The sequence below is a fragment of the Mustelus asterias genome, unplaced genomic scaffold (assembly GCF_964213995.1).
Source record: "Mustelus asterias unplaced genomic scaffold, sMusAst1.hap1.1 HAP1_SCAFFOLD_2979, whole genome shotgun sequence".
Classification (NCBI taxonomy): domain Eukaryota; kingdom Metazoa; phylum Chordata; class Chondrichthyes; order Carcharhiniformes; family Triakidae; genus Mustelus; species Mustelus asterias.
Genome location: NW_027592924.1, coordinates 20,967 through 42,133, shown reverse-complemented (window position 1 = coordinate 42,133; position 21,167 = coordinate 20,967). Strand labels below are relative to the sequence as shown.

General features: G+C 60.3%; 1 protein-coding gene across 1 annotated transcript; it reads left to right on the top strand.

Moving 5' to 3' along the window:
• Positions 1-5,587: 5,587 nt before the first annotated feature.
• LOC144490171 (upstream stimulatory factor 1-like) lies at positions 5,588-14,838 on the top strand (the record flags this gene model as incomplete). The annotated part of the gene is made up of 3 exons (XM_078207979.1): positions 5,588-5,751; positions 11,602-11,737; positions 13,177-14,838. Coding segments are annotated over 3 exons (383 nt in total), but the record flags the coding sequence as incomplete, so codon positions are not given.
• Positions 14,839-21,167: the final 6,329 nt, after the last annotated feature.

The following is a 21,167-nucleotide window of genomic DNA, read 5'->3' as shown; positions in this document are numbered from 1 at the left end:
GTGAGGCTCCTCCCCCCAGACTGTGAGGCTCCTCCCCCCCAGACTGTGAGGCTCCTCCCCCCCAGACTGTGAGGCTCCTCCCCCCAGACTGTGAGGCTCCTCCCCCCCAGACTGTGAGGCTCCTCCCCCCCAGACTGAGGCTCCTCCCCCCCAGACTGTGAGGCTCCTCCCCCCCAGACTGTGAGGCTCCTCCCCCCCAGACTGTGAGGCTCCTCCCCCCCAGACTGTGAGGCTCCTCCCCCCCAGACTGTGAGGCTCCTCCCCCCAGACTGTGAGGCTCCTCCCCCCCAGACTGTGAGGCTCCTCCCCCCAGACTGTGAGGCTCCTCCCCCCCAGACTGTGAGGCTCCTCCCCCCCAGACTGTGAGGCTCGTCCCCCCCAGACTGTGAGGCTCCTCCCCCCCGGACTGTGAGGCTCCTCCCCCCGGACTGTGAGGCACCTCCCCCCCAGACTGTGAGGCTCCTCCCCCCCGGACTGTGAGGCTCCTCCCCCCCGGACTGTGAGGCTCCTCCCCCCCGGACTGTGAGGCTCCTCCCCCCCGGACTGTGAGGCTCCTCCCCCCCGGACTGTGAGGCTCCTCCCCCCCGGACTGTGAGGCTCCTCCCCCCCGGACTGTGAGGCTCCTCCCCCCCGGACTGTGAGGCTCCTCCACCCCGGACTGTGAGGCTCCTCCCCCCCGTACTGTGAGGCTCCTCCCCCCCGGACTGTGAGGCTCCTCCCCCCCGGACTGTGAGGCTCCTCCCCCCCGGACTGTGAGGCTCCTCCCCCCCGGACTGTGAGGCTCCTCCCCCCCGGACTGTGAGGCTCCTCCCCCCCGGACTGTGAGGCTCCTCCCCCCCGGACTGTGAGGCTCCTCCCCCCCGGACTGTGAGGCTCCTCCCCCCCGGACTGTGAGGCTCCTCCCCCCCGGACTGTGAGGCTCCTCCCCCCCGGACTGTGAGGCTCCTCCCCCCCGGACTGTGAGGCTCCTCCCCCCCCAGACTGTGAGGCTCCTCCCCCCCCAGACTGTGAGGCTCCTCCCCCCCAGACTGTGAGGCTCCTCCCCCCCAGACTGTGAGGCTCCTCCCCCCCAGACTGTGAGGCTCCTCCCCCCCAGACTGTGAGGCTCCTCCCCCCCAGACTGTGAGGCTCCTCCCCCCCAGACTGTGAGGCTCCTCCCCCCCAGACTGTGAGGCTCCTCCCCCCCAGACAGTGAGGCTCCTCCCCCCAGACTGTGAGGCTCCTCCCCCCCAGACTGTGAGGCTCCTCCCCCCCAGACTGTGAGGCTCCTCCCCCCCAGACTGTGAGGCTCCTCCCCCCAGACTGTGAGGCTCCTCCCCCCAGACTGTGAGGCTCCTCCCCCCCAGTCTGTGAGGCTCCTCCCCCCGAGACTGTGAGGCTCCTCCCCCCCAGACTGTGAGGCTCCTCCCCCCCAGACTGTGAGGCTCCTCCCCCCCAGACTGTGAGGCTCCTCCCCCCCAGACTGTGAGGCTCCTCCCCCCCAGACTGTGAGGCTCCTCCCCCCCCAGACTGTGAGGCCCCTCCCCCCCAGACTGTGAGGCTCCTCCCCCCCAGACTGTGAGGCTCCTCCCCCCCAGTCTGTGAGGCTCCTCCCCCCCAGACTGTGAGGCTCCTCACCCCCAGACTGTGAGGCTCCTCACCCCCAGACTGTGAGGCTCCTCCCCCCCAGACTGTGAGGCTCCTCCCCCCCAGACTGTGAGGCTCCTCCCCCCCAGACTGTGAGGCTCCTCCCCCCCAGACTGTGAGGCTCCACCCCCCCAGACTGGGAGGCTCCTCCCCCCCAGACTGTGAGGCTCCTCCCCCCCAGACTGTGAGGCTCCTCCCCCCCAGACTGTGAGGCTCCTCCCCCCCAGACTGTGAGGCTCCTCCCCCCCAGACTGTGAGGCTCCTCCCCCCCAGACTGTGAGGCTCCTCCCCCCCAGACTGTGGCTCCTCCCCCCCAGACTGTGAGGCTCCTCCCCCCCAGACTGTGAGGCTCCTCCCCCCCAGACTGTGAGGCTCCTCCCCCCCAGACTGTGAGGCTCCTCCCCCCCAGACTGTGAGGCTCCTCCCTCCCATACTGTGAGGCTCCTCCCCCCCAGACTGTGAGGCTCCTCCCCCCCAGACTGTGAGGCTCCTCCCCCCCAGACTGTGAGGCTCCTCCCCCCCAGACTGTGAGGCTCCTCCCCCCCAGACTGTGAGGCTCCTCCCCCCCAGACTGTGAGGCTCCTCCCCCCCAGACTGTGAGGCTCCTCCCCCCCAGACTGTGAGGCTCCTCCCCCCCAGACTGTGAGGCTCCTCCCCCCCAGACTGTGAGGCTCCTCCCCCCCAGACTGTGAGGCTCCTCCCCCCAGACTGTGAGGCTCCTCCCCCCCAGACTGTGAGGCTCCTCCCCCCCAGACTGTGAGGCTCCTCCCCCCCAGACTGTGACGCTCCTCCCCCCCAGACTGTGAGGCTCCTCCCCCCCCAGACTGTGAGGCTCCTCCCCCCCAGACTGTGAGGCTCCTCCCCCCCCAGACTGTGAGGCTCCTCCCCCCCAGACTGTGAGGCTCCTCCCCCCCGGACTGTGAGGCTCCTCCCCCCCGGACTGTGAGGCTCCTCCCCCCCGGACTGTGAGGCTCCTCCCCCCCCGACTGTGAGGCTCCTCCCCCCCGGACTGTGAGGCTCCTCCCCCCCGGACTGTGAGGCTCCTCCCCCCCGGACTGTGAGGCTCCTCCCCCCCGGACTGTGAGGCTCCTCCCCCCCGGACTGTGAGGCTCCTCCCCCCCGGACTGTGAGGCTCCTCCCCCCCGGACTGTGAGGCTCCTCCCCCCCGGACTGTGAGGCTCCTCCCCCCCGGACTGTGAGGCTCCTCCCCCCCGGACTGTGAGGCTCCTCCCCCCCAAACTGTGAGGCTCCTCCCCCCCCAGACTGTGAGGCTCCTCCCCCCCAGACTGTGAGGCTCCTCCCCCCCAGACTGTGAGGCTCCTCCCCCCCAGACTGTGAGGCTCCTCCCCCCCAGACTGTGAGGCTCCTCCCCCCCAGACTGTGAGGCTCCTCCCCCCCAGACTGTGAGGCTCCTCCCCCCCAGACTGTGAGGCTCCTCCCCCCCAGACTGAGGCTCCTCCCCCCCAGACAGTGAGGCTCCTCCCCCCAGACTGTGAGGCTCCTCCCCCCCAGACTGTGAGGCTCCTCCCCCCCAGACTGTGAGGCTCCTCCCCCCCAGACTGTGAGGCTCCTCCCCCCAGACTGTGAGGCTCCTCCCCCCAGACTGTGAGGCTCCTCCCCCCCAGTCTGTGAGGCTCCTCCCCCCGAGACTGTGAGGCTCCTCCCCCCCAGACTGTGAGGCTCCTCCCCCCCAGACTGTGAGGCTCCTCCCCCCCAGACTGTGAGGCTCCTCCCTCCCAGACTGTGAGGCTCCTCCCCCCCAGACTGTGAGGCTCCTCCCCCCCAGACTGTGAGGCCCCTCCCCCCCAGACTGTGAGGCTCCTCCCCCCCAGACTGTGAGGCTCCTCCCCCCCAGTCTGTGAGGCTCCTCCCCCCCAGACTGTGAGGCTCCTCCCCCCCAGACTGTGAGGCTCCTCCCCCCCAGACTGTGAGGCTCCTCCCCCCCAGACTGTGAGGCTCCTCCCCCCCAGACTGTGAGGCTCCTCCCCCCCAGACTGTGAGGCTCCTCCCCCCCAGACTGTGAGGCTCCTCCCCCCCAGACTGTGAGGCTCCTCCCCCCCAGACTGTGAGGCTCCTCCCCCCCAGACTGTGAGGCTCCTCCCCCCCAGACTGTGAGGCTCCTCCCCCCCAGACTGTGAGGCTCCTCCCCCCCAGACTGTGAGGCTCCTCCCCCCCAGACTGTGAGGCTCCTCCCCCCCAGACTGTGGCTCCTCCCCCCCAGACTGTGAGGCTCCTCCCCCCCAGACTGTGAGGCTCCTCCCCCCCAGACTGTGAGGCTCCTCCCCCCCAGACTGTGAGGCTCCTCCCTCCCATACTGTGAGGCTCCTCCCCCCCAGACTGTGAGGCTCCTCCCCCCCAGACTGTGAGGCTCCTCCCCCCCAGACTGTGAGGCTCCTCCCCCCCAGACTGAGGCTCCTCCCCCCAGACTGTGAGGCTCCTCCCCCCCAGACTGTGAGGCTCCTCCCCCCCAGACTGTGAGGCTCCTCCCCCCCAGACTGTGAGGCTCCTCCCCCCCAGACTGTGAGGCTCCTCCCCCCCAGACTGTGAGGCTCCTCCCCCCCAGACTGTGAGGCTCCTCCCCCACAGACTGTGCGGCTCCTCCCCCACAGACTGTGAGGCTCCTCCCCCCCAGACTGTGAGGCTCCTCCCCCCCCAGACTGTGAGGCTCCTCCCCCCCAGACTGTGAGGCTCCTCCCCCCCAGACTGTGAGGCTCCTCACCCCCAGACTGTGAGGCTCCTCACCCCCAGACTGTGAGGCTCCTCACCCCCAGACTGTGAGGCTCCTCACCCCCAGACTGTGAGGCTCCTCCCCCCCAGACTGTGAGGCTCCTCCCCCCCAGACTGTGAGGCTCCTCCCCCCCCAGACTGTGAGGCTTCTCCCCCCCAGACTGTGAGGCTCCTCCCCCCCAGACTGTGAGGCTCCTCCCCCCCAGACTGTGAGGCTCCTCCCCCCAGACTGTGAGGCTCCTCCCCCCCAGACTGTGAGGCTCCTCCCCCCCAGACTGTGAGGCTCCTCCCCCCCAGACTGTGAGGCTCCTCCCCCCCAGACTGTGAGGCTCCTCCCCCCCAGACTGTGAGGCTCCTCCCCCCCAGACTGTGAGGCTCCTCCCCCCCAGACTGTGAGGCTCCTCCCCCCCAGACTGTGAGGCTCCTCTCCCCCCCCAGACTGTGAGGCTCCTCTCCCCCCCCAGACTGTGAGGCTCCTCTCCCCCCCCAGACTGTGAGGCTCCTCTCCCCCCCCAGACTGTGAGGCTCCTCTCCCCCCCCAGACTGTGAGGCTCCTCTCCCCCCCCAGACTGTGAGGCTCCTCTCCCCCCCCAGACTGTGAGGCTCCTCTCCCCCCCCAGACTGTGAGGCTCCTCTCCCCCCCCAGACTGTGAGGCTCCTCTCCCCCCCCAGACTGTGAGGCTCCTCTCCCCCCCCAGACTGTGAGGCTCCTCTCCCCCCCCAGACTGTGAGGCTCCTCTCCCCCCCCAGACTGTGAGGCTCCTCTCCCCCCCCAGACTGTGAGGCTCCTCTCCCCCCCCAGACTGTGAGGCTCCTCTCCCCCCCCAGACTGTGAGGCTCCTCTCCCCCCCCAGACTGTGAGGCCCCTCCCCCCCCAGACTGTGAGGCCCCTCCCCCCCAGACTGTGAGGCTCCTCCCCCCCAGACTGTGAGGCTCCTCCCCCCCAGACTGTGAGGCTCCTCCCCCCCAGACTGTGAGGCTCCTCCCCCCCAGACTGTGAGGCTCCTCTCCCCCCCCAGACTGTGAGGCTCCTCCCCCCCCAGACTGTGAGGCCCCTCTCCCCCCCAGACTGTGAGGCCCCTCTCCCCCCCAGACTGTGAGGCCCCTCCCCCCCAGACTGTGAGGCTCCTCTCCCCCCCCAGACTGTGAGGCCCCTCCCCCCCAGACTGTGGGAGTTCCCCCTCCCCTCCCCCTCCCGGGTCTGACACTGCCCGTACCTCCCCCCCCTCCCCAGCCCCCGTCTTTGTTTTATTCTCTCATTGTCGTCACTTGCACCCACTTACCACCCCCTTGTCATTTGCAGTGGAGAGACGCCGACGAGATAAGATCAATAACTGGATTGTGCAACTGTCAAAGATCATTCCGGATTGCTCTGTAGACAGTTCAAAGACGGGCCAGGTAAGTGGAGAGTGGCGAATGTTGTTCCTCTGTTTAAGAAAGGGAATAGAAATGACCCTGGTAATTATAGACCGGTTAGTCTTACTGCGGTGGTTGGTAAATTGATGGAAAAGGTCCTTCAGGATGGGATTTACGACCATTTAGAAAGATGCGGATTAATCCGAGATAGTCAGCACGGATTCGTGAAGGGCAAGTCTTGCCTCACAAATTTGATAGAATTTTTTGAGGAGGTAACTAGGTGTGTTGATGAAGGTAGGGCAGTTGATGTCATATACATGGATTTTAGTAAGGCGTTTGATAAGGTCCCCCATGGTCGGCGTATGATGAAAGTGAGGAGGTGTGGGATAGAGGGAAAGTTGGCCGATTGGATAGGTAACTGGCTGTCTGACCGAAGACAGAGGGTGGTGGTCGATGGAAAATTTTCGGATTGGAGGCAGGTTGCTAGCGGTGTGCCGCAGGGATCAGTGCTTGGTCCTCTGCTCTTTGTGATTTTTATTAATGACTTAGAGGAGGGGGCTGAAGGGTGGATCAGTAAATTTGCTGATGACACCAAGATTGGTGGAGTAGTGGATGAGGTGGAGGGCTGTTGTAGGCTGCAAAGAGACATAGATAGGATGCAAAGCTGGGCTGAAAAATGGCAAATGGAGTTTAACCCTGATAAATGTGAGGTGATTCATTTTGGTAGGACTAATTTAAATGTGGATTACAGGGTCAAAGGTAGGGTTCTGAAGACTGTGGAAGAACAGAGAGATCTTGGGGTTCATATCCACAGATCTCTAAAGGTTGCCACTCAAGTGGATAGAGCTGTGAAGAAGGCCTATGGTGTGTTAGCTTTTATTAACAGAGGGTTGGAGTTTAAGAGCCTTGGGGTTATGCTGCAACTGTACAGGACCTTGGTGAGACCACATTTGGAATATTGTGTGCAGTTCTGGTCACCTCACTATAAGAAGGATGTGGAAGCGCTGGAAAGAGTGCAGAGGAGATTTACCAGGATGCTGCCTGGTTTGGAGGGTAGGTCTTATGAGGAGAGGTTGAGGGAGCTGGGGCTGTTCTCTCTGGAGCGGAGGAGGCTGAGGGGAGACTTAATAGAGGTTTATAAAATGATGAAGGGGATAGATAGAGTGAACGTTCAAAGACTATTTCCTCGGGTGGATGGAGCTACTACAAGGGGGCATAACTATAGGATTCGTGGTGGGAGATACAGGAAGGTTATCAGAGGTAGGTTCCTTACGCAGAGAGTGGTTGGGGTGTGGAATGGACTGCCTGCACTGATAGTGGAGTCAGACACTTTAGGAACATTTAAGCAGTTATTGGATAGGCACATGGAGCACACCAGGATGATAGGGAGTGGGATAGCTTGATCTTGGTTTCAGATAAAGCTCGGCACAACATCGTGGGCCGAAGGGCCTGTTCTGTGCTGTACTGTTCTATGTTCTATCCCTCAGTACAGTAAATCTGGGAGTTAAGGGTCGCAGTGGACAGATGCTGTTGATCTGTGAGGCAATGTCATTAAATCTCCTTCAACTTAGCAAACCCCTTCCCAATCACTCCCACTGCACACAATCCCAATGAACCCAAACCCCTTCCCATTCACTCCCACTGTACACAATCCCAATGGACCCAAACCTCTTCCCATTCACTCCCACTGTACACAATCCCAATGGACCCAAACCTCTTCCCATTCACTCCCACTGTACACAATCCCAATGAACCCAAACCCCTTCCCATTCACTCCCACTGTACACAATCCCAATGGACCCAAACCCCTTCCCATTCACTCCCACTGTACACAATCCCAATGGACCCAAATCTCTTCCCATTCACTCCCACTGTACACAATCCCAATGGACCCAAACCTCTTCCCATTCACTCCCACTGCACACAATCCCAATGGACCCAAACCCCTTCCCATTCACTCCCACTGTACACAATCCCAATGGACCCAAACCCGGCCCATTCACTCCCACTGTGCACAGTCCCAATGGACCCAAACCACTTCCCATTTGCTCCCACTGGAGGAGGTTACAGAGATAGGGAGGGTTGTAGGAGCTGGAGGAGGTTACAGAGATAGAGAGTGTGGTAGGGGCTGGAGGCGGTTACAGAGATAGGGAGGGTTGTAGGAGCTGGAGAAGGTTACAGAGATAGGGAGGGTTGCGGGGCTGGAGAAGGTTACAGAGATAGGGAGGGTTGTAGGGGCTGGAGGAGGTTACAGAGATCGGGAGGGTTGGAGGAGGTTACAGAGATAGGGAGTGTTGTAGGGGCTGGAGGCGGTTACAGAGATAGGGAGTGTTGTAGGGGCTGGAGGAGGTTACAGAGATAGGGAGGCTCCTCGGGGCTGGAAGAGGTTACAGAGATAGGGAGGGTTGGAGGAGGTTACAGATATTGAGGGTTGTAGGGGCTGGAGGAGGTTACAGAGATAGGGAGGGTTGGAGGAGGTTACAGAGATAGGGAGGGTTGGAGGAGGTTACAGAGAAAGGGAGGGTTGGAGGAGGTTACAGAGAGAGGGAGGGTTGTCGGGGCTGGAGGAGGTTACAGAGAGAGGGAGGGTTGTCGGGGCTGGAGGAGGTTACAGAGATAGGGAGGGTTGGAGGAGGTTACAGAGATAGGGAGGGTTGGAGGAGGTTACAGAGATAGGGAGGGTTGGAGGAGGTTACAGAGAAAGGGAGGGTTGGAGGAGGTTACAGAGATAGGGAGGGTTGTCGGGGCTGGAGGAGGTTACAGAGATAGGGAGGCTCCTCGGGGCGTCGGAGGTTACGGAGACAACAATGTAACTGAGGCTGTGAATGAGGTTTGGTGGGTGTCAGTGATACGGCAGCAACACAGAGTTGATTTGAGCTGATGTTGATGAAGGGTAGAAGGTGCCCGTGTTGTGCGATGATGAATACAAGAGTTACCTGATGCGCTTGGCCCTCATGTTCTCCTTCCAGACTTCAGCAGAGGTGTGGACGTGTCAGGATAATTGAAAGGTTTCACTTGCTTCCTTACAAACACACAAGATTTTGAATATTTTTAAGTGAGATAGATACTTGATGATCAAAGGGATGAAAGATTATCGGGTGTTGGCAGGATTCTGGCATTCAGGTCACAATCAGATCAGCCATGACTTCATTTACTGGGGAACAGACTCGAGGGGCAGAATGGTCGACTTCTGTTCCGAACTCAGGCGTTTGAATTGTGTCAGCAGCTCTGCTTTCCTGGGCTGTCTTCCCTTTCTCTGTGTTCTCTTTCTGTCTCTCACTCTCTGTCAGTCTCTCTCTCGATCAGCATTTCTCTTTCTGTGAGCATCTCTCTCTGCGCCTCTCTCTCTGCGTCTCTCTCTCTCTGCACCTCTCTCTCTCTGCGTCGCTCTCTCTTTGCGTCTCTCTCTCTCTCTCTGCACCTCTCTCTGCGTCGCTCTCTCTCTGCGCCTCTCTCTCTCTCTCTGCGCCTCTCTCTCTCTGCGTCGCTCTCTCTGCGCCTCTCTCTCTCTCTCTGCCTCTCTCTCTCTCTCTGCGCCTCTCTCTCTCTGCGCCTCTCTCTCTGCGTCTCTCTCTCTCTCTGCGCCTCTCTCTCTCTGCCTCTCTCTCTCTCTCTGCGCCTCTCTCTCTCTCTCTGCGCCTCTCTCTCTCTCTCTGCGTCGCTCTCTCTCTGCGCCTCTCTCTCTCTGCGCCTCTCTCTCTGCGCCTCTCTCTCTCTCTGCGCCTCTCTCTCTCGCTGCGCCTCTCTCTCTCTGCGCCCCTCTCTCTCTCTGCGCCCCTCTCTCTCTTCGTCCCCCCTCTCTCTCTCTCTCTCTGCGCCTCTCTCTCTCTCTGCACCTCTCTCTCTCTCTCTGCGCCTCTCTCTCTCTGCGCCTCTCTCTCTCTCTCTCTGCGCCTCTCTCTCTCTCTCTCTCTGCGCCTCTCTCTCTCTCTCTGCGCCTCTCTCTCTCTGCGCCTCTCTCTCTCTGCGCCTCTCTCTCTCTCTCTCTGCGCCTCTCTCTCTCTCTCTGCGCCTCTCTCTCTCTCGCTGCGCCTCTCTCTCTGCGCCTCTCTCTCTCTCTCTGCGCCCCTCTCTCTCTTCGTCCCCCCCTCTCTCTCTCTCTCTCTGCGCCTCTCTCTCTCTGCGCCTCTCTCTCTCTCTCTGCGCCTCTCTCTCTCTCTGCGCCTCTCTCTCTCTCTCTGCGCCTCTCTCTCTCTCTCTGCGCCTCTCTCTCTCTCTCTGCGCCTCTCTCTCTCTCTCTGCGCCTCTCTCTCTCTCTCTGCGCCTCTCTCTCTCTCTCTCTGCGCCTCTCTCTCTCTCTCTGCGCCTCTCTCTCTCTCTCTGCGCCTCTCTCTCTCTCTCTGCGCCTCTCTCTCTCTCTCTGCGCCTCTCTCTCTGCGCCTCTCTCTCTCTCTCTCTGCGCCTCTCTCTCTCTGCGCCTCTCTCTCTCTGCGCCTCTCTCTCTCTGCGCCTCTCTCTCTCTCTGCGCCTCTCTCTCTCTCTGCGCCTCTCTCTCTCTCTGCGCCTCTCTCTCTGCGCCTCTCTCACTCCCTCTCTGCGCCCCCCCCGCGCCCCCCTCCCCCATCCCCCTCCGCGCCCTCCCTTCAGCGTCCCCCTCCCCCCACCTCCGCGTCCCCCTCCCCCCCGTGCCCCCTCCGCGCCCCCCCCCCTCCATGCCCCCTCCCCCCCCCTCCGTGCCCCCCTCCCCCCCCCCCCACTCCGTGCTCCCTCCCACCCCTCCGGGCCCCCCTCCCACCCCTCAGCACCCCCCTCCCCCCACCCTCCGCCCCCACTCCCCCCTCCGCGCTCCCCTCCCCCCACCCTCCGCCCCCACTCCCCCTCCGCGCCCACTCCCCCCTCCGCGCCCCCCTCCTTCCCCCTCCTTCACCCTCCGTTCCCCCTCACCCCCTCCACGCCCCTCACCCCACCCCCTCTGCGCCCCCTCCACCCCCCTCCCCCGCGCCCCCTCTCCCCCTCCGCGCCCCCTCTCCCCCTCCGCGCCCCATCTCCCCCTCCGCGCCCCATCTCCCCCTCCGCGCCCCATCTCCCCCTCCGCGCCCCATCTCCCCCTCCGCGCCCCTCCCCCCCTCCGCTCCCCCTCCCCCCCTCCGCTCCCCCTCCCCCCCTCCGCTCCCCCTCCCCCCCTCCCCCCCTCCCCCCCTCCCTCCCCCTCCCCCCCTCCGCTCCCCCTCCCCCCCTCCGCTCCCCCTCCCCCCCTCCGCTCCCCCTCCCCCCCTCCGCTCCCCCTCCCCCCCTCCGCTCCCCCTCCCCCCCTCCGCTCCCCCTCCCCCCCTCCGCTCCCCCTCCCCCCCTCCGCTCCCCCTCCCCCCTCCGCTCCCCCTCCCCCCCTCCGCTCCCCCTCCCCCCCTCCGCTCCCCCTCCCCCCCTCCGCTCCCCCTCCCCCCTCCGCTCCCCCTCCCCCCTCCGCTCCCCCTCCCCCCCTCCGCTCCCCCTCCCCCCCTCCGCTCCCCCTCCCCCCCTCCGCTCCCCCTCCCCCCCTCCGCTCCCCCTCCCCCCTCCGCTCCCCCTCCCCCCCTCCGCTCCCCCTCCCCCCCTCCGCTCCCCCTCCCCCCCTCCGCTCCCCCTCCCCCCCTCCGCTCCCCCTCCCCCCCTCCGCTCCCCCTCCCCCCCTCCGCTCCCCCTCCCCCCCTCCGCTCCCCCTCCCCCCCTCCGCTCCCCCTCCCCCCCTCCGCTCCCCCTCCCCCCCTCCGCTCCCCCTCCCCCCCTCCGTTCCCCCTCCCCGCCCCCTCTTCCTCCCTCATGTCTCTCACCTCCATGTCCCTCTATCTCTCTCTCTCTTGCTCTTACTCCTCTGTCATGTCTTTCTCTCTTCCTCATTCTGTGCCTCACATCTCGGTGTCTGTCTCACATTTCCGTCCCTCTCCTTCACATCTCTGTCTCTCTCCCCTTCAGAGTAAAGGTGGGATCCTGTCGAAGGCGTGTGACTACATTCAGGAGCTGAGACAGGGCAATGTGCGCCTGCTGGAGGAATTGAAGGAACTGGAACAACTACAAATAGACAATGAGCTGCTGCGTCAACAGGTAGACCGCTGTCCTTGACCTTCAACCCCGACCTCTGAACCTGCAGCTGCTCCAGCTGTGCCCCTGGTCGGTCCCACTCGCTCTCCCATGACCTGCTGATCTCTCCCTCTCTGACTTGCATTCGGTCACATTCTGCCCCTCCCGCACCCTCCGCTCAGCTGTGAGCATGTCGACAGTGAAGGGTGAGAGAAAGGTGAGGAAGTCCGAGGGAGACTCGCGCCCTGAGCCCCCCCCCCCCTCCCCCCGGCATGGGGCAATGGTTATCCCCCCCCCCCCCGGCACGGGGCAACGGTTATCCCCCCCCCCCGGCATGGGGCAACGGTTATCCCCCCCCCCCCCCCCCCCGGCATGGGGCAACGGTTATCAGCCGATGTCCTCAGGGAGCCAGTGGTGAAAGGCTTGTGCCTGACCCCTCCCACCTTTCTCTGCATCCCTCTCCCTCCTCCGCCTGTATAGCAGCATCTTAGCGCGGGGCTGAACAGTCTCGATAGGCCAAATGGCCTCCTTCTGCTCCCACACTGGCTTTCTATAACACCATAAGATGTATGTTTTGTGTCTGTTCTCCAGTAATGTTGTTCTCTCTCTTCACTCTCTCCCATTTCTCTACCTCCCACTCTGTGTGTCTCTCTTTTTCTCTCTCTTTTTCTCTACTTTTCTGTCTTTCTGTCCCTCTTTCTCCTTCCTCTCTTACTCTTTCTGTCTCTGCCTGTACCTCTCTGTTTCTCTTTCTTTGTCTCTCTCTCTCTTCACCTCTCTCGCTCTCTGTCTCTCACTCTGTGTCCCCCTCTGGCTGTCTGTCGCTATCTCCCTCTCTGTTTCTCCCTCCTTCTACCTCTCTCCTCATACCATCTCTGTCTGTCTGTGTCTCTATCTTTCTCTTTCTGTCCCTCTCTCTGTCTCTGCTTTTCTCGATCTCTCGCTCTCTGTTTCTTTGTTTTTCTCTCTCTATCCTTCTCTTTCTGTCTCTCGCACTCATTCCCTCTCCCTCTGACATGGTTTCTGTTTCTGTCTGTCCCTCTTTCTGTCTGTCTGTCTGTCTCTCTCTATCTCAACCTTTCTGCCTTTCCCTCACTCTGTCACTCTTTCTCTGTCTGTACCTCTCTCTCTGTTTCTCCCTCTTTCTATCTCTCTCTGTCTTTTTATCTTTCTTTCTCTCTGTCCCGCTCTGTCTTCTTCTCTCTCTCACTCTCTCTATCTGTCTTTCTCATCCTCCATCTCTCTGTTTTTCCCTACCTTTCTGTCTCTCGCTCTCTTTCCCACTCTCTCTCTCACTGTCTACCTCTTTCTATATCTCCCTCTTTCTGTCCTCCTCCCTGTCTCTCTATCTCTCTTGCTCTGTTTTTGTTTCTCTTCTCCTCATCTCTTTTTCTCTCCCTCTCTTTTGCCCTCCCCTCTCTCTCTTTCTGTCTCTCCCTCTCTCATTCCTTTTCTCTCACCCCGCCAAAGAGCTGAAGAATGAGAATGTCCTCCTGCGCTCATCGCTTCGCCAGCACGGTGCGGACGTGGTCGGACCTGGCGCTGTCCAGTGACTGTGGGATGGGGCGGCTGCGTGTGTGGGGTGATGGGGGTGGGTGCGGGGGTGGGGGCAGCAAATGAAAGTTGTTGGGGGGGGAGGGAAGGAGGGGGATCCAGAGCTGTCCAGTGCCTGAGGGAGAGGAAGGGTCGGGGGTGGGGTGGGGGAGGGGGGGGGGGGTGGTAAATAGGGATGGTCAGACCCAAAGCTGCCAGTGACTGAGGGACTGGTGGGTGTCAGGGCTGCTGTGTGGCTGCAAAGGCTCATGGACATGGGGAAGAGGTGAGTGCAGAGGAGAGAAGTGGGGAAAGTACAGTGCGTGCGTGCGTTCCCGTGTGTGGGTGTGCGCTCCCGTGTGGGTGTGCGTTCCCGTATGTGCGTGTGCGTTCCCGTGTGTGCGTGTGCGCTCCCGTGTGTGCGTGTGCTCTCCCGTGTGTGCGCTCCCGTGTGTGCGTGTGCGCTCCCGTGTGTGCGCGTGCGCTCCCGTGTGTGCGCGTGCGCTCCCGTGTGTGCGCGTGCGCTCCCGTGTGTGCGCGTGCGCTCCCGTGTGCGTGCGTGCGCTCCCGTGTGCGTGCGTGCGCTCCTGTGTGCGTGCGTGCGCTCCCGTGTGCGTGCGTGCGCTCCCGTGTGCGAGCGTGCGCTCCCGTGTGCGTGCGTGCGCCCCGTGTGCGTGCGCTCCCGTGTGTGCGTGTGCGCTCCCGTGTGTGCGTGTGCGCTCCCGTGTGCGTGTGCGCTCCCGTGTGTGCGCGTGCGCTCCCGTGTGTGCGTGCGTGCGCTCCTGTGTGCGTGCGTGCGCTCCCGTGTGCGTGCGTGCGCTCCCGTGTGCGTGCGTGCGCTCCCGTGTGCATGCGCTCCCGTGTGTGCGTGTGCGCTCCCATGTGTGCGTGTGCGCTCCCGTGTGTGCGTGCGTGCGCTCCCGTGTGCGTGCGTGCTCTCCCGTGTGCGTGCGTGCTCTCCCGTGTGCGTGCGTGCGCTCCCGTGTGTGCGTGCGTGTGCTCCCGTGTGCGTGCGTGCGCTCTCATGTGCGTGCGCGCGCCCGCGTATTTGTGTGCACGTATGTGTGCGCGCACGCAGACGTGTACGTGTGTGTGTACGTGTGTGTGTGTGTACGTGTGTGTGTGTGTGTGTGTGTCCGTGTGCGCGCGGGCATACGTGTGTGGGTGTACGTGTGTGTGTGTGCGCGTGCGCGGGTATGTATGCACTTTCCTGTGTGCATACTTATGTGTGTGCTCGCATATTTGTGTGCGTGTGAACATGTACAACTTGTGTGTTACATGCGTGTGCGCAGGAGTCTGCAATTGGGTGTGCGTGCATGTGCGTGGGGTGTGTATGTGGAGTAGGAAGCCCAGGATCCACAGGGGAGAAAGGGATGGGATACTGGGCAAGAAAGGGTCAGTGAGAGTGAGCAGGAGCCTGGGTCAGAGGGAGGGTCAGTGATAGTGAGATGGTCATTGTCCATGTGGCTGAATCAGGCCATCAGTCCCAGACGACCTGGTGTCTGTGTGCTTCTCGATGCTTCTCAATGCCTGTACATAAACATGCTGGAATTTTTAACCCCATCTCGGTGTAAGTGGATCCATCATTGTGAGCGATCACTCGACAAACTCACACTCAACTCAGTCTCACTCACATTCACTCTCTCACTCACACACTCAGATATTCACACACACACACACACTCACTCACTCTCGCGCGCCTTCGCCCTCGCGCGCCCTCTGTCACTCACATTCACACACACGCACTCGCTCGCTCTCGCTCACATTCACTCGCTCTCACTCTGACTCACATTCACTCTCTCACTCACACACTCAGATATTCACACACACACACACACACACACACACACACACACACTCACTCACTCTCGCGCGCCCTCGCCCTAGCGCGCCCTCTGTCACTCACATTCACACACACGCACTCGCTCGCTCTCACTCTCGCTCACATTCACTCGCACACACACACATCAAACACACTCACTCTCTGTCACTCATTCACATTCTCTCTCTCTTTCACACTCACTCTCTCACTGTCACTCACATTCACACTTTCACCTCACTCGCACACACTAACATACACTGTCACACTCTGGGGCGATTTTACCATTTTTTTTCTAAGTGCGGGGCAGACTTGAAACTGGGAGAGTTTTTAAAATCTGTCTTTTGGGCCTGTTTTTAGGTGCCCCCAGACGCACTCTGCTGGAAAAATTCTGAGTGAGCCTGTAGCTCGCTGTCGAAGCCAGTGGGAGGGCTTAACGCCCCGAAAGCCTGCAGGGGGAGCTGGTGCGCATGTGCAGGCCTCTGATGCTGCAGGCAGCGTGAAGCAGCTCACCCTCCCTCCAATCGCAGGGCTGGAGGTGCAGCCCCCGCCGACCCCCCGCTGCCTCGAGCAATCGCGGACCCTCTCCCTCCCCCACCAATCGCGGCCCCGCTGCCCTCCCCCCCACTGATCACTGCAGAGTGGCAGCGGGCCCCCTCTCCCTCCCTCCCCCCCACTGATCACTGCAGAGTGGGAGCGGGCCCCCTCTCCCTCCCTCCCCCCACTGATCACTGCAGAGTGGCAGCGGGCCCCCTCTCCCTCCCTCCCCCCCACTGATCACTGCAGAGTGGCAGCGGGCCCCCTCTCCCTCCCTCCCCCCCACTGATCACTGCAGAGTGGCAGCGGGCCCCCTCTCCCTCCCTCCCTCCCCCCCACTGATCACTGCAGAGTGGCAGCGGGCCCCCTCTCCCTCCCTCCCCCCCACTGATCACTGCAGAGTGGCAGCGGGCCCCCTCTCCCTCCCTCCCCCCCACTGATCACTGCAGAGTGGCAGCGGGCCCCCTCTCCCTCCCTCCCCCCCACTGATCACTGCAGAGTGGGAGCGGGCCCCCTCTCCCTCCCTCCCCCCCACTGATCACTGCAGAGTGGCAGCGGGCCCCCTCTCCCTCCCTCCCCCCCACTGATCACTGCAGAGTGGCAGCGAGCCCCCTCTCCCTCCCTCCCCCCCACTGATCACTGCAGAGTGGCAGCGGGCCCCCTCTCCCTCCCTCCCCCCCACTGATCACTGCAGAGTGGCAGCGGGCCCCCTCTCCCTCCCTCCCTCCCCCCCACTGATCACTGCAGAGTGGCAGCGGGCCCCCTCTCCCTCCCTCCCCCCCACTGATCACTGCAGAGTGGCAGCGGGCCCCCTCTCCCTCCCTCCCCCCCACTGATCACTGCAGAGTGGCAGCGGGCCCCCTCTCCCTCCCTCCCCCCCACTGATCACTGCAGAGTGGGAGCGGGCCCCCTCTCTCCCTCCCCCCACCGATCACTGCAGAGTGGGAGCGGGCCCCTCTCCCTCCCTCCCTCCCCCCCACTGATCACTGCAGAGTGGCAGCGGGCCCCCTCTCCCTCCCTCCCCCCACTGATCACTGCAGAGTGGCAGCGGGCCCCCTCTCCCTCCCTCCCCCCCACTGATCACTGCAGAGTGGCAGCGGGCCCCCTCTCCCTCCCTCCCTCCCCCCCACTGATCACTGCAGAGTGGCAGCGGGCCCCCTCTCCCTCCCTCCCCCCCACTGATCACTGCAGAGTGGCAGCGGGCCCCCTCTCCCTCCCTCCCCCCCCCACTGATCACTGCAGAGTGGCAGCGGGCCCCCTCTCCCTCCCTCCCCCCACCGATCACTGCAGAGTGGCAGCGGGCCCCCTCCTCCCTCCCCCCCACCGATCACTGCAGAGTGGCAGCGGCCCCCTCTCCCTCCCTCCCCCCCACTGATCACTGCAGAGTGGGAGCGGGCCCCCTCCCTCCCTCCCCTCCCCCCCACTGATCACTGCAGAGTGGCAGCGGGCCCCCTCCCTCCCTCCCCCCCCCCACTGAATCACTGCAGAGTGGCAGCGGGCCCCCTCTCCTCCCTTCCCCCCACCGATCACTGCAGAGTGGGAGCGGGCCCCCTCCCTCCCTCCCCCCACCGATCACTGCAGAGTGGGAGCGGGCCCCCTCTCCCTCCCTCCCCCCCACCGATCACTGCAGAGTGGCAGCAGGCACCCTCCACCCCCATTAACCCCCCCATAGACCCCTCCCCCATTATCCCCACACCCACTGACCCTCCAACATTGGCCCCGCCCCCAGCACTGCCCGGTGGGCATTGCCCAGGTACCAGACTGGCATTGCCCAGGTACCAGACTGGCATTGCCCAGGTACCAGACTGGCATTGCCCAGGTACCAGACTGGCATTGCCCAGGTACCAGACTGGCATTGCCCAGGTACCAGACTGGCATTGCCCAGGTACCAGACTGGCATTGCCCAGGTACCAGACTGGCATTGCCCAGGTACCAGACTGGCATTGCCCAGGTACCAGACTGGCATTGCCCAGGTACCAGACTGGCACTGTCAGTCTGGCACTGCCCAAGGGGGCACCCCACCTTGTCCTTAGGCCTCCCTGGGGGGCCTCAATGGCCTCTGGTTCCACCGGCGAGGCCAAGTCGACTGCTCCCCATTGATGGGGACCATGTCTGTTCCTCGCCGGCGAGAACCTTTCCCGGTGAGGTCAGAAAGGGAGGCAGGAGCTGACGATCGAGCGCCGGGCTCACTAATGACATGTAAATGTTTATTTAAATGAATTTCAATAAATTAACCTGTCTCTCACCCATTTCTGCCAAGAGGCTGACCGCGCCGGCAATCCGACGCTCATAAAATGGCGCTGGTCACGAGAACCGGCGCCAATCACGCTAAGCGCTTTATGTCCACCTTACCACCACATTGCACCCGAAAATAGGCACAACGCGATGGTAAAATCCCAGCCTATCTCTCAGTCTATCACTTTCACTTCACTCTCTCTCTCTGTCACTTACTTTCACACTCTCTCGCTCTCGCATATTCACACTCTCACATTCACTCGCACACTCACACCAAACACACTCAGTCTCTGTCACTTTCTCACACGCTCACACAAAAACACACTCTCACATTCACACTCAATCTCACACACTCTCTGTCTCACTCTCACAAAATCACTCACATTCACACACACACTCTCAGTCTCTCACTCATTCACTCACACTCTCTCTCACACTCTCTCACTGTCACTCATTTTCACATACTCACATTCACTTGCACTCTCACACTCTGTCACATTCACAACCACACACACTCTCTCACATTCTTACTCTCACTCACATACAGAATCTCAGTCTCTCACTCACATTCACTCACACACTCTCTCACTCACATACAGACTCTCACTCACACTCTCACTCTCTCTGTCACATTCACTCACACACTCTCTCTCTCACACTCATGCAGACTCTCACACATTCACACCCACTCCCTCACTCTCACTCACATACAGACTCTCAATCCCACCTTCCCACTCACTCACTTTTAAAAAGCATTTAGACAGTTACATGGGTAAGATGGGTATAGAGGGATATGGGCCAAACGCAGGTACTTGGGACCAGCTTGGTGGTTAAAAATGGCGGCATGGACAAGTTGGGCCGAAGGGCCTGTTTCCATGCTGTAATCCTCTCTGACTCTATGAGAACAGTTTCTCCCTATTGTTTTGAACATTTCTATCAAATCTCCTCTCAGCCTTCTTCTCTCCAAGGGGAACAGTCCCAACCTCTCCAGCTATCCTCATAACTAAAGTTTCTCATCCCTGGGACCATTCTTGCACACCTCTTCTACACTCTCGGCAATGCATTCACATCCTTCCAATCCAGTAGTGACCACAGTACTCCTGAGGTCTAACGAGTGTCCGATACAAGTTCAGCTCCTGCACCTATGCCCCTATCAATAAAGCCCACAATACTACATTCTTTATTAACTGTTCTCCACCTGTCCTGTCACCTGTCATTTACAAAGAACAATACAGCACAGGAACAGGCCCTTCGGCCCTCCAAGCCCGCACCGATCATGTGTTCCTAACTAGACCATCCGTTTGTATCCCTCTATTCGCAGTCTGTTCATGTGGCTATCTAGATAAGTCTTAAAATGATCCTAGCGTGTCTGCCTCAACCACCTTGCTTGGGAGTGCATTCCAGGCCCCCACCACCCTCTGTGTAAAAAACGTCCCCCGCATATCTGTATTGAACCTTGCCCCCCAATACCTTGAACTTGTGACCCCTTGTGTTTGTCATTTCTGACCTGGGAAAAAGCTTCCAACTGTTCACCCTATCTATGCCCTTCATAATTTTATAAACTTCTATTAGGTCGCCCCTCAACCTCCGTCTTTCCAGGGAGAACAACCCTAGTTTACTCAATCTCACCTCATAGCTAATACCCTCCATACCAGGAAACATCCTGGTAAACCTTCTCTGCACTCTCTCCAAAGCCTCAATGTCCTTCTGGTAGTGTGGCGACCAGAACTGGACGCAGTATTGCAGATGTGGCCTAACCAACGTTCTATACATCTGCAACATCATATGCCAACTTTTATACTCTATGCCCTGTCCAATAAAGGCAAGCATACCATATGCCTTCTTCACCACCTTTTCCACCTGTGCTGCCACCTTTAAGGATCTGTGGACTTGCACACCCAGATCCCTCTGTGTGTCTATACTCCTGATGGTTCTGCCATTTATTGTATAGCTCCCCCCTGCATTAGATCTACCAAAATGCATCACTTCGCATTTATCTGGATTAAATTCCATCTGCCATTTCTCCGCCCAATGTTCCAGCCTATCTATATCCTGCTGTATTCTCTGACAATGTTCATCACTATCCGCAACTCCAGCAATCTTTGTGTCGTCCACAAACTTACTAATCAGACCAGCTACATCTTCTTCCAAATCATTTATATATATCACAAACAGCAGAGGACCCAGTACAGAGCCCTGCGGAACACCACTAGTCACTGACCTCCAATCAGAAAAAGACCCCTCCACTGCTACCCTCTGTCTTCTATGGCAAAGCCAGTTCTCCACCCATCCAGCTATTTCACCTTTGATCCCGTGAGATTTAACCTTTTGCACCAGCCTGCCATGAGGGACCTTGTCAAATGCTTTACTAAAATCCATGTAGACGACATCCACGGCCCTTCCCTCGTCGATCATTTTTGTCACCTCCTCAAAAAACTCAACCAAATTTGTGAGGCATGACCTCCCTCGTACAAAACCATGTTGTCTATCGCTAATGAGACTATTCAGTTCTAAATGTGTATAGATCCTATCTCTAAGAATCTTCTCCAATAATATCCCGACCACGGACGTCAAGCTCACTGGCCTATAATTACCCAGGTTATCCTTGCTACCCTTCTTAAATAACGGGACCACATTTGCTATCCTCCAATCCTCTGGGATCTCACCTGTGTCCAATGAAGAAACAAAGATTTCTGTTAGAGGCCCAGCAATTTCATCTCTTGTCTCTCTCAGTAATCTAGGACAGATGCCATCTGGCCCTGGGGATTTGTCTACCTCAATGCTTTTTAAAACACCTAACACTTCCTCCCTTGTAATTGCGATTTGTTCTAACGGGTCTACACATCCCTCTGAGACACCACCAATCAACGTGTCCCTCTCCTTTGTGAATACTGATGTAAAGTATTCATTTAGGATCTCACCTATTTCCTCGGGTTCTAAGCATAATTCCCCTCCTTTGTTCTTGAGAGGTGCGACTCTTTCTCTGACAACCCTCTTGTTCCTAACGTGTGTATAAAATGCCTTGGGATTCTTCTTAATCCTGTCTGCCAAGGACATTTCGTGATCCCTTTTTGCCCTTCTAACTCCCTGTTTGAGTTATTTTCTACTTTCTCTGTATTCCTCCAGTGCTCCGTCTGTTTTTAGCTGCCTGGACCTCATGTATGCCTCTTTTGTAGAAACATAGAAACATAGAAAACTACAGCACAAAACAGGCCCTTCGGCCCCACAAGTTGTGCCGAACATATCCCTACCTTTTAGGCCTACCTATAACCCTCCATCCTATTAAGTCCCATGTACTCATCCAGGAGTCTCTTAAAAGACCCCATTGAGTTTGCCT